Genomic DNA, 12,922 nt, shown 5'->3' with positions numbered 1-12,922 from the left:
GCAGCTAAAATGGTCAACTCATATAAACAGTGCCTCTAGATTCTCATTGGAAATGGTACTGATCACCATAACAATTGCCTTAGATGGCTGAACTTAAAATCTCAAACTAAAGTTTTAGATTTAAGATCATGATGTGGTAACATGTACACAGACAGGGAATTCCATGGTTCATATCTTGCAGCGATGTCAGATTTTCAAGTGACATCTTGGATAGAGAGCCTCTCTCCTGCTTTGGGAAAAAGGAGTGGACATGATGGAAAAAAGCTACAAAAGCCTCGGCTGTTTGGAGGACGTTTTCATTATATTAAAACTTAAAATGGCCACCACAGTAAGTACAATAAACGCACTACTTATTTTGGCCTTAAATTTAGTTTACCATCTACTGTCTCCAAGCTTTCTGTTTTTGTTATGCTGAAGAATTTTGTATTGAAGATGTATATGTGCATTGTAGAAGCTCCCAAAGGCACCTGGTTAGGGGAAACTGGGCAACTTGTTTCAGATTAGCATGTTACTGTATTTTTCTACTAAAACAATAAATTGTGAAATACTGAAGTGTTGACATCAAGTGGATATCATATTTTTCAGAGTTAACATCTCATTCAAATGAACAGGGCAGTTCACCCTCCTAGAGCTATTATTTACAGCAACAGTTCATTGGTTTGCGCTGTTCACATTTTTAAGACTATCTTCTAGGGCTAGAAATATTTGTTTTAAAATGAAATTTTAAGGGCTTGTCTACTTAGAATCACAGAATATCAGGGCTGGAAGGGACCTCAGGAGGTCATCTAGTCCAACCCCCTGCTCAAAGCAGGACCAATCCCCAATCAAATCATCCCAGCCAAGGCTTTGTCAAGCCTGACCTTAAAAACTTCCAAGGAAGGAGATTCTACCACCTCCCTAGGTAACGCATTCCAGTGTTTCACCACCCTCTTAGTGAAAAAGTTTTTCCTAATATCCAACCTAAACCTCCCCCACTGCAACTTGAGACCATTACTCCTTGTCCTGTCCTCTTCTACCACTGAGAATAGTCTTACACCAAAAAAAACTTACACCAAAAATAAAATAGATTGAGGCCTTGTCTACACTTAAAAAGGTCTGCCAGTAAAAATATGCCAGTAGAGCTATCTTGGCAACCCCATTCCCAGCAGAGATGCAGCTTATACTGGCAAGATTCTTTTGCTGGTATAGTTTCTTAAACCAGTGCTCTGAACAGAATAAACTACACCAACAAAAGGACTTGTGTTGGTATAATTGTGTCTATGCAAGGGTTTTTTTGCCGGCATAGCTACGTTGGGTAGGGGGCGTGATTTTTCTACATTCCTCATTGACAGCTATGCCAGTAAAATTTAAATATAGATCAAGCCTTAGCTTTTTAATGCAAGTTTGTGTTATACCATCCCTTAGGGCTTGTCTACACATGAAAATTATTCCTGAATATCCACAGGGAGTTATTCCGGAACAGATAGTGTGTTTTAATTTACAGCTTTCAATTGCAGACCAGCCCTTAGATTCAGGACTACAATTCTTTGCCAAGACAGGAATTCTGTAGCATTGGGGAAAAGGCTCCAATTACAAGTTTAGAAAATAGTCAATGGGAGTGATTTAATTTATCTCACTGTACACATTTCTAAAATAGGGATACCAAAGTACATCATAGAAGGGTTTTGTAGATTAATTAATTAGTTGATATTTGCATGGTGCTTTGAAAATAGACACCATTGTTATTGGGGCAACTTGGTTGCCTACTGTTCTGGTTCAACAGTTGTACCAATCAAAGAGAGACCATAAAAAAACCAAACACGTATAACACAGTTCTATATTGAATATACACTAACTCCTGGTCTACATACAAAGTTGCACCTATTTAGCAAAAGGTGTAATTTTAAACCAATTTAGTTAAGCCAGTGCAAGCTTCTGTGTGAATACACACACTGGTATAAACACAGTTTATATTGGTTTAGTTTGTGGCGGCAAATTTACAAGCACATGCTAAACCAATATAACCAGAATTAAACTGATAAGATGTTTGGTCTATACTTAATTTATGTTGGTATAGTTAACATTGGTGAGAGGTGTGAAAAAAACAGATCCCTGACTGACACAGCAATGCCAAAACCCCCTCAGTGTAGATGTAGCCCTCAACAGAAGAGGGCTTCTGTCAACATAGCTACTGTTCTTCAGAGAGGTGGTTCTCCTACACAGACAAAAAAGAGTTCCTTGTCATTATAGACTGTGCCTACCCTAGGGGACTATGCTGAAATAGTTATGTCACCATACAGGTTCTATAGCACAGACATACCTTAAGTGGGTGCACAGAGGTGTTTCTGCTGGTTTAACTAAATTGGTTTTTAAATTGATTTCAATTAAAACTAGTCTAAACATAGAAGTTGCACAAGTCCTAAGAAGAGAGTAAATATTTTATTTTTATTGGCAACTTATATATACAGAAAAGATGGGATCTTAAGTTTTCAAATAAATTTCAAATACAATTTTAATCACTTGAGAGCAGTTGAATGAATTATCAGTAAGTAAAATCTGATAAGGATTTTTTTAAAACTGCTTTTGTTTCCTTCTGAGATACACTTGAAGCCTGGGTATTTTGTCTCTTCTGCTTGATTTTTACTTTAGGAATGCCAAATCTAATCTTCCTAGAAGACCTCTGATTTCTCAGGATACATAGTGTTAGCGCTCAAACCTTAACTGAAGGAGCAAGGATGTTTTGAGTTTATCTTCTCCCTTAAATGGATATTAGTCATTGGAGCTAAAGAGACATTTTGTCTCACAAAATTTCAGAAAATAATGTACCTACTACAGTTACAAATAACTCTTAACATTTTAAGCAGTAACAGAAAAAGTAATTTATTTTTCCAGTATGATAAATTTTCTATATTTAGCATCACTTTTCAGGTTGTTGGTTTCACTGAAGTCAGTAAATTTCTCCAATGCTGAAAAAACTCTTTATAAATATCAAGAATGGAGCAGAAAAACCTTTTTATTGTTTAAAGATACATTTAAAAAAAAATCAGCATATAGTATTCAAGGGAGCTCTATCAGAAACTAGATTTTCTTTTAATTAGTTAATCAGAAAAATATTAAACATGTTCATTTAAATAAGTGTTTTAAAAGTTTAACCCAGTCTACCCAAAAATGCCTTCCCTTCTCAACTGCACAAGTTTCAGCCTCATGACTCTTGTGATTTCATAATATCACTAATTTTCTACTTTGATAATCTTCCATAGTCGACAAGAGTTGATTTTCTAATGCAACTCTCCCATGCTTTCTTTTTTTGGGGGGGAGGGAGTGGGGGGGAGAAAAAGAAATAATATATTTTAGGCTATCATTCATTACAAAAGAGCTCAAAAACTTAAGAGGATTTTCCCCCTCGCAGAACAGCTTTATATAGAAGTTATGGCAATACTGATTAAATACTTACTGCCATTCACTATCATTAAGCTAAAGTTTTTTCCCTGTCAGATTCTCCTGATGAAGCACACTATACTGCATACATGTAAAGTATTTTTATATGAAAAACAATGAGAACTGGTTTGAAAAATGACAAGTATTGTATCTTTGATTAGAATGGTAAGACTTGTTATGATGGAAATTGTCCTATTCTAACATGCAGGGATTTTTAACGTGAAATAGAAAAGCTTTTGACACTTACCAATCAGCATAAAAATTAACTAAAGCAACGTCAGCATTGTCTGAAAAAAAAAACAAAAACATAAAACAATGTCATGTTGTGATGCAAACACTTGTTGCAGCACTTAAATCAGAGACTATCTGGGCCAGAGTATGCACAATCAACAAGAACAAGCATTTCCAGATTATGGAGATTACAATCTAGTGGCTGTTACAAATTTAGTGAATGGGATGAGTCAACTGAAATACTGCTATAAATGGGTACAGTCTATATGGGAAGAGAAAGGGAAGGGGCTCCATTATGTCAAGTGTATTTACAATATCAACTAGCTACATTTAGACAATTAGAGTTCGGTTCTTTGCATTCAGTACAAATAATTAAACAACAAATCAATAATATTTAGCATCTGTGACAGACGAAAGTGAGAAGTTTCTGGACCTCTATCAGGTTGCTCCAAACCAAAGGATATAGTACTTATGAGGGATGTTGAATTACACACAAAGACATACACATACACACGCAAAATGACAAGAACATTTAACATTTAGGTTGAAAAGTTGAGCACTCAAAAAGTTTAGGAAATGCCAGAATTAAGGTTGTCTGTGAAACCTTAATTCGGTCCCATTCTGTGTGCATTATGAAACAATCTTCTATAGATGAACATATACTTTTTCTACAAGCCCGTCTCATTCAGTGCACAGTCAACCTCTGGAACTCCTTGCCTGAGGAGGTTGTGAAGGCTAGGACTATAACAGGGTTTAAAAGAGAACTGGATAAATTCATGGAAGCTAAGTCCATTAATGGCTATTAACCAGGATGGGAAAGGAATGGTGTCCCTATCCTCTGTCATAGGGTGGAGATGGATGGCAGGAGAGAGAGATCACTTGATCATTACCTGTTAGGTTCACTCCCTCTGGGGCACCTGGAATTGGCCACTGTTGGTAGACAGGATACTGGGCTGGATGGACCTTTGGTCTGACCCAGTATGGCCATTCTTATGATGCTTACTTAATGAGCAGCAGTTCAATATTTTATTTTCTCCTCATTGTTCGATGTCTGGCCCTAGGCCTTATTTACTGCACAATATACAAATCCTGGTCTGAAGTCAGAATTATTAATTTCCTAATGAGCTTTTCTGTTATGCTCATCGCTATGGTATCCGAGTCTTAAAGCAGTTAATGTTGATGAACTCCAAAACTCCCCCGTGAAGTGAAGGGGAGATATCCCCATTTTACAGATGGAAAAGGGATACAGAGAGATTAAGGTCAAAAGTAACCCCAAATTTTGGGTGCCCAGTTTGAGATGCCTAGGATCTTATTTGCTGTAGTACTTAGCATTATATAAGAACTTTATATGTCCAAAGCACAGCTCTCACTGACTTCAGTTGCAACGGAGCGTGCTCATCTCTTCCGCAAATGAGACTCCAGGGTCTCAAGTCAGGCACCCAGAAAAAAGAAACACATGATTACCGATCACTTGTGAAATGTGTGGTTTAAGTGATTTCCCTAGCATCACATAGGAACTCTGTGGCTGAGGCAGGGATAGAATCCAGTTGTGCAGGGCCTTAACTATGTTATCGTCCTTTCTCTTCCTGCAATCCCATTCTCATTCAGTACACACCTTCTAACTTCTGCAACAAGGAGGCAGGGGCCCTACAGACAAAAACCTCAATACACAAATCCAATTCATTTCCAGAGCATGGTCCATCTTGTGTACTGAAAGAGATAGGGTGCTGTGTAAAAAAATATATTAATTTAATTCAAGACTATCATAATGCACATGTTCCAGGGAGCGAAATTAAAGTTTCACAGACAACCTTTATTCTGGAATTTCCTGAGTGCTCAGCTTTGCAACCAAAATGTTCATTCAGTATGGCTGTATGTATAATCTTCTAGGTTTTTAAAAAAAACAAACTGAAGAAAAAACAAAGCCCATCATGTGGCATCATATTGATATTCACATGGTTCAGCAGCAGGGTTAATGCTTTTTGATCCACCACACAGACCTCTGCTCCTGGAGCTGATGGAGTAAATGATAGTTATAGTACGTGGTCATCCTCTGTGTGAACCAACATTAGAGGGGGATGAAATACTTGGGCAGTGGGTTTCACAGATACTTGCCAACAGCAGAACAGTGAGACTCAGGAATCCCCATTCCAGGTCTGCAGGAGTGTGTGCGCTCTAGTGGGCAGAGATAATTTTGTCTATTCTGCTCAAGCTTTAGCCCTTCGGTCCTGTCCCTTCCAGTCTGTCGCTGGCCTAGTTCTGTCTCTTCCCACCAATGGCTCCTCATCCAAGTCTTTTTACCCAGGCAGTCCTGGACTCCCCTAAGTACCAGTCTTCCCTCCCCACTTCCAGTGTCTCCCCCGAACACACACACTCCCCACTTCCAGTGTCCTCTCCCAACTCCCATTGTTTCTCCCCACACCACACACAAACTCCCAGCTCAAGTCCCCTTGCCCAGCCAGTCCCAGTTCCCCCATTCCTAGCTCCTCATCCTGTCTCTGTGAACCAACTTGTGCCTGGCTCCCAATCTCTCCTACACCTCTCCTATTTCCAGTTTCCTTTGCCAATCAATCCCAGCTTCCTCCTCCCCTTCACATCCTGCCCAGTTCCTCATAAGGCTGGAAAGGAAGTATTTAACATTGGAATTTGTACAAAACTTCCTTTTTCTTGAACATGCTGTTAACATTATCCTACAGAGACAATCTTTTTGCTCACTCATATATGCACAAGAAGGCCCTTCTGGAGGAACTCAAGGCTGTGATTCACTTGTTTAACATAGCAGTTGAACTATGGACTTTGCACAAGGCAGTAGAGTAAGTTCTATTTGTTGACTTTTTGGATCGAAGATAGTGATAATCACTTCCATTTTGAACCTGTCTGGTCTCAGATAGAGGATTGAATATTGCAACAGCAGACCTCTTTTGCGAGACAGAAACACTGGAAAGTCCAATGCTAGATTAATCAGACATAAAAGCCATAGCCTCTTAAGCCAGAAAGAAACAAACAGTTATGATCTTTCCTTCTTATCCTTTGTACTGTCCTTGGGAGCAGTGGAAGAGGTGGGAAGACATAGCAAAGACACTGCCTAGCTTTGCAAGAGGTCATTCACCACCTCATATACTGGGTCCTGACACAGAGAGAGACCACAGTGCACTTTACTGCTATTTCTAGAGGCAAAGAGGTTAATAATCACCCCCATCAAAATGATTTATAAGGGGTGAGGACATTTCTAGGTGCAATTTCTACTTTGCTTAATCTGACTTTTGCCATGTAAGTCTTGCTGTTCATCTTCCCTTTAGTAGGCAGTGCACAAGGAGATAGGAAACTTTGTTTCACCCAAGATAGGAGAAGTTAGTTTTCTCTGGGGTAAGGATGATCATGTTCTTCCTAGTTTATGTAAACTATACCAGACACTTTGACTATCAGAAATGGAACAAAACTTATCTATGGAAGGAACATTGCTCCAAGACCCCATGCGTTCTAGCTAGTGTATGCCGTGCTCTCCATGTGGTACCTATTCCTTAGATTGAATTGGGACCCCAATGAGCCCCCTCCACTATCTCCAACTGGCATCTGACCTAAGGATAGCTCTGCCTGGTTCACTAATCGGTGGACCTGATTCTCTGCACTCACCAGTTGAAGGGATGGAGAATATACAATGGGACCTTGAACTCTGCCAATATATGCGATTGGGTGAAATATACAGGAGACAGCAGAATTACTGGATAGGTCTCATCAGAACTCTTTCACCGAAGCATGCCTCTGTATGAGATTAGCATTCCCAAAAGGCTTCAATCGGGATTGGATTTAGTTTCTGTGACACCACTAGTTTTCTATTATGGCTATCTTCATATTCTGTTAACATTGTTCTGAGATGAGACCTTCCTTGTACATGACATATTCATCACCATTCCAAGTCTGCGACTGAGTTCCCTGTCACCATCACGTACCCAAGTTGCTACAGAAAATGTATCACACTGTGCAATTGTGTCAAGCTCTCTCTGTGTGTAGATCCTTGATCAAGAAAGTTCTCAAGGAAGACAGAAGTGAATTTCCTTTTTCCCCTGAAAGCTAGTATTTAATACTACCATGATCCTAGAAGAGACCCTGGAAATACCTGTCAGATCAAATGGTAGTGACTGAAATCAGGAAAGGAAAAGAGCTGACATCCATAAGCAAAAACAAAGAATTGTTTGTGGGATAGTAAAATGGAAACGTGAAGTTAAGACTCTCTCAATAACTTGTTTAGATGGAGTCCTGCTCTGTTTGTTCCTAGTACTCTGAGTATACAAATACAAATTGGACCGAGCTGTATTGCTTTGACCTAAAGTAGATGATGGATTGTTTTATTCATATCCTGGCATTTGCATGGGTTGCTTGAGACTGGGAATTGAACAAAGCTGTTCCTGTGGTGGTGGTGGTGATGATTATTATTTGCACTACCACAGTCCAGTAGCCCTAATCTTGCAAAACTCCACAGAGTACCTTCTCTGGACAGTGTCCAATGACCTCATTTTAACCAAAGCTGTAGGTGGCCCTTTGCTTTTGTGGTGGGGTAGGCTGCCCTTCAGGGCAGTAGGGTCTAGTGGTCAGCTCACCTCACCACTTGGCATGGCCTTTAAGGATCTGGAAGGTCCAGTAGAGATATACAAGAACTTAAAGGCAGATAGAGAGGAAGTGTTCCCAGGAATAAGTAGTGTTTGGGAAAAAGACAGGCACTGTTTCTTTGAGGGCCTGGTACCAAAACAACTGGCAGAATGGGCAGGGCGAGGCTCCCTTCTTTCCTAACCAAATCGGGGATCAACTAGGAGAAGGGGACCAGCATAAAGGCTGTCTCCTTCCTCAGAACAGGGACATAAATCAGCAAGAAAGGCTGCCTGCTAAATCCTCCAAGCTAGGGGACTAACTGGAAAGGATGTTCAGCTGAAGGAAGCTAGAATAAGCCCTGCAGCTGGCTTAAACTATAAAACCAGCTCCCAGAGAAAGGTGGGGGAAGGGGGAAAGACTTCTGAATGAAGGACGGAAATACTGAGTATGCTGAAAGCAAGGGGCCTAGGATACAACCTCTGTTCAAGAAAGAGAGCTGAGGGGGAACTCCTGTTAGAAAGAGGGAAATATTGACTACTCCAAACCAGAGAGGCTGTGTGAGATAGAATCCTAATCCCCAAGAGAGCTGAGGGGAAACTCCTGTTTAAAGGAGAGGAGTACTGACTATCTTAAGGCAAATAGCAGAGAGGCTGTTAGCAATACAGTCCAGCTGCTGCAGAGGGGAGCTGAGAGCAGCTTTGAGGAAGCACCTTTGTAGCTGGCCCCAGGAGAATCCTCAAGGCATCACAAAGTCAGGGCGAGTATAGCAGAGTCTGCAGATTTTGTGAAGATGCCGATACGCAAGGTAAAGGTAGGAACAACCCATGGAAAATGGTGGTGGGATTGAAGAAACAGTACTTAGCCACCCAAACAGAGTCAATGGGCTGGAACCAAGAGAGGTTGTATAGGTGTTAAGAATAAAAGAAGCCAAGAAAAGACAGTTACCTACCTTTTCGTAACTCTTGTTCTTTGAGATGTATTGTTCACGTCCATTACAGTTAGGTGTGCACGCACTGCGTGCACGGACGTCGGAAACTTTTTCCCTTAGCAGCTCTCATCGGGATGGCAGGGGAGACCCCTAGAGTAGGGCCCTCATGGTGGTGTATATATTACCCTGCTGGCCCGACCCCCCTCGGTTCCTTCTTGCCATTGATTCCGACAGAGGGGAAGGGGGGTGGGTATTGTAATGAATGTGAACACCACATCTCGAAGAACAACAGTTACAAAAAGGTAGGTAACTGTCTTTTCTTCTTCGAGCGATTGTTCACATCCATTCCAATTAGGTGACTTCCAAGCTTACCATAGGAGGAGGGTAGGAGTCATGGAACGATTGAGTGGAGAACAGCTCTGCCGACTGCTGCATCATCTATGGCCTGTTGGTTAACAGCATAGTGGGCTGTAAACGTGTGCACTGAAGACCAGGTGGCTGCTTTACATATATCATGGATAGGGACCTGAGCCAGAAAGGCTGTCGAAGATGCCTGTGCTCTGGTTGAATGGGCAGTAATTGTTGGGGCTGGGACCTTGACCAACTCATAGCATGTGTGAATGCAGTCTGCGATCCCGGACGATATGTGTTGCGCAGAGACAGGAAGACCCTTCATTTTGTCGGCTATGGCGATAAACAATTGGGTCAACTTGCGGAAAGGTTTCGTTCGCTCTAGGTAGAAAGCCAGGGCTCTCCGGACATCCAGAGTGTGTAGGCTGTGGTGTCTCGGGCTCATGTAGGGTTTTGGAAAGAACACCAGTAAGCAAATGTCCTGACCCATATGGAATTGGGAGACCATCTTGGGGAGAAATTTAGGGTGTGTCTAAGCTGTACCTTGTCCTTATGAAACACTGTGTAAGGCGGTTCAGAGATGAGGGCTCTCAGCTCAAGACACCCTCCTTGCTGAAGTAATGGCCACCAGGAACACCACCTTCCAAGAAAGGTAGAGGAGGGAGCAAGTGGCCAGGGGCTCAAATGGTGAGCTCATGAGTTTGGAGAGGACCAAGTTTAAGTTCCAGATTGGGACAGGTGGGTGAGAATATGGGAACACCCTTTCCAGACCTTTGAGGAATCGCCCCACTACGGGATTAGAAAACACCAAGTGCCCAGACTCCCCTGGATGGAAAGCTGAAATGGCTGCCAGGTGTACTCTGATGGACGAAGGGGATAGACCCTGATGCTTAAGGTGTAGGAGGTATTCTAGAATAACTGGGATGGTAGTCTGGAGCCGTTGAAGGCGCTTGGGTTCACACCAACAGGAAAACCTTTTCCATTTTGCCAGGTAGGTAGCCCTAGTGGAAGGTTTCCTACTGCTGAGGAGAATCTGTCTCACCGACTGAGAGCACTGTCTCTCCATGGAATTTAGTCACAGAGTTTCCATGCCGTGAGATGCAGAGATTGCAGGTTCGGGTGAAGGAGGCGGCCGTGGTCCTGCATGATCAGATCTCGGTGGAGAGGCAGAGTGATTGGGGCGTCCACGGACAGCTCTATAAGGATTGTATACCAATGCTGTCAGGGCCAAGATGGGGCGATCATGATTACCACCGCCCTGTCTCTGCGAATTTTGAGGAGGACCCGGTGGACAAGAGGGATGGGGGGAAGGCGTACTTCAGACCCCAGCCCCATGGTATTAAGAACGCATCAGCGACTGAGCCTGGACTGTGGTTTTGGAATGAGCAGAACTGAGGGCACTGACTGTTGCTCTTGGTGGCAAAGAGGTCTACTTGGGGATAACCCCACTTCTGGAAGACTGACTGTATGATGTCTGACCTGATTGACCACTCGTGCATGAGATAAGACCTGCTGAGGCGATCCGCAAGCTCGTTCTGCACTCCTGGGAGGTAGGATGCTTCGAGTTGAATGGATCGGGCTATACAGAAGTCCCAGAGAAGAAGAGCCTTGCGGCAGAGAGGTGAGGAGCGGGCTCCACCTTGTTTGTTTATATAGAACACGGTGGTGGTGTTGTCTGTCAGGACTGTCACGCTGTGATCTTGTAATGTGGCATGAAAGGTTTGGCAGGCCAGACGAACTGCCCTGAGCTCCTTCAGGTTGATATGGAGAGGTACCTCGTCCCTCGACCACAAGCCTTGCGTCCTCAGGTACCCTAAGTGTGCGCCCCAGACCAGATCTGACATGTCTGTTACGAACATCAGAGAAGGTTGGGGCTTGGCGAAGGGGACCCCTGCACAGACCACTGGTCGGTCCAGCCACCAGTGCAGGGATTCTAGCACCTGACCTGGGATCATCACCACGAGGTCCAGGGGATCTCTGTACGGACGGTAAGACAGTGCGAGCCACGCTTGTAAGGGTTCAGAGTAACAGCCGTGTTAGTCTGTATTCGCAAAAAGAAAAGGAGTACTTGTGGCACCTTAGAGACTAACCAATTTATCTGAGCATAAGCTTTCGTGAGCTACAGCTCACTTCATCGGATGCATACTGTGGAAAATGTAGAAGATCTTTTTATACACACAAAGCATGAAAAAATACCTCCCCCCACCCCACTCTCCTGCTGGTAATAGCTTATTTAAAGTGATCACTCTCCTTACAATGTGTATGATAATCAAACCAACTTATTTGAGCATAAGCTTTCATGAGCTACAACCAATTTATTTGAGCATAAGCTTTCGTGAGCTACATTATCATACACATTGTAAGGAGAGTGGTCACTTTAGATAAGCTATTACCAGCAGGAAAGTGGGGTGGGGGGAGGTATTTTTTCATGCTTTGTGTGTATAAAAAGATCTTCTACACTTTCCACAGTATGCATCCGATGAAGTGAGCTGTGGCTCACGAAAGCTTATGCTCAAATAAATTGGTTAGTCTCTAAGGTGCCGCTTGTAAGGGTCTTAGTCTCAGTCAGGCATGCTTATCCACGTACGTGCATGCTGCCATATGTCTTATCAGCTGTAGGTGACACCTGACTGTGGTAGTGGGATATCGAAGCATTGTATTTACGATCTGCTCTATGGCGTGGAAGGCTCGTGTTTGCCTGTATCGAGTCCAGGAATACCCCTATGAACTCTAACCTTTGGGTGATATGAGAGAAGATTTGGGCACATTGAGGAGGAGTCCCAGCCTGTGAAACGTGTCCATGGCCATTGTCACGTGGGACTGAACCTCTTCCTTGGAACGACCTGCGAGAAGCCAGTCGTCAAGGTATGGGTACACTTGAACCTGCCTTTTCCGCAGGAAGGCTGCCACCACCGACATGCATTTAGTGAACACTTAGGAGGCTGTGGAGAGGCCGAATGGGAGAACCGTGAACTGGTAGTGATGCTGGTTTATGGAAAACCGGAGGAAGCGTCGGTGCACCGGATGAATAGCGATATGAAAGTATGTGTCCTTCATGTCGAGGGCAGCATACCAATCCCCCAGCTCCAAAGATGGAATAATAGTGCTCAGGGAGACCATGTGGAATCGGAGTTTGACCACAAATTTGTTGAGTCCGCAAAGGTCTAAAATGGGTCAAAGACCCCCCTTTGCCTTGGAGATTAGAAAGTAATGGGAGTAAAACCCCTTTCCCCATTGCTTCTGCGGAACCTCCCCCACCGCACCTATCTGGAGGAGCAAATGAACCTCCTGCATAAGGAGCTGTTCATGAAAGGGGTCCCTGAAGAGGGATGGGGAAGGTGGGTGGGAGGGAGGGGAGGAGGAAAACTGAAGAGTGTATCCCACCTGTACCGTGTGTAGGACCCATCA

The 12,922-nt window shown here is 43.1% G+C and overlaps 1 protein-coding gene across 2 annotated transcripts in view; it reads right to left on the bottom strand.

Annotated features, from left to right (window-relative positions):
* Positions 1-12,922, bottom strand: part of ERP44 (endoplasmic reticulum protein 44) — a 124,407-nt gene that overhangs the window by 82,633 nt on the left and 28,852 nt on the right. For both annotated transcript variants that reach the window (XM_037893430.2, XM_027824290.3), the window contains exon 3: positions 3,665-3,704. In XM_037893430.2, the coding sequence (XP_037749358.1) occupies positions 3,665-3,704 (40 nt within the window). The remainder of the gene's footprint in view (positions 1-3,664; positions 3,705-12,922) is intronic.

The sequence above is a fragment of the Chelonia mydas genome, chromosome 2 (genome assembly GCF_015237465.2).
Source record: "Chelonia mydas isolate rCheMyd1 chromosome 2, rCheMyd1.pri.v2, whole genome shotgun sequence".
Lineage (NCBI taxonomy): Eukaryota > Metazoa > Chordata > Testudines > Cheloniidae > Chelonia > Chelonia mydas.
The sequence above is the reverse complement of the archived record's forward strand: the minus strand, read 5'-3'. Positions and strand labels throughout refer to the sequence as shown.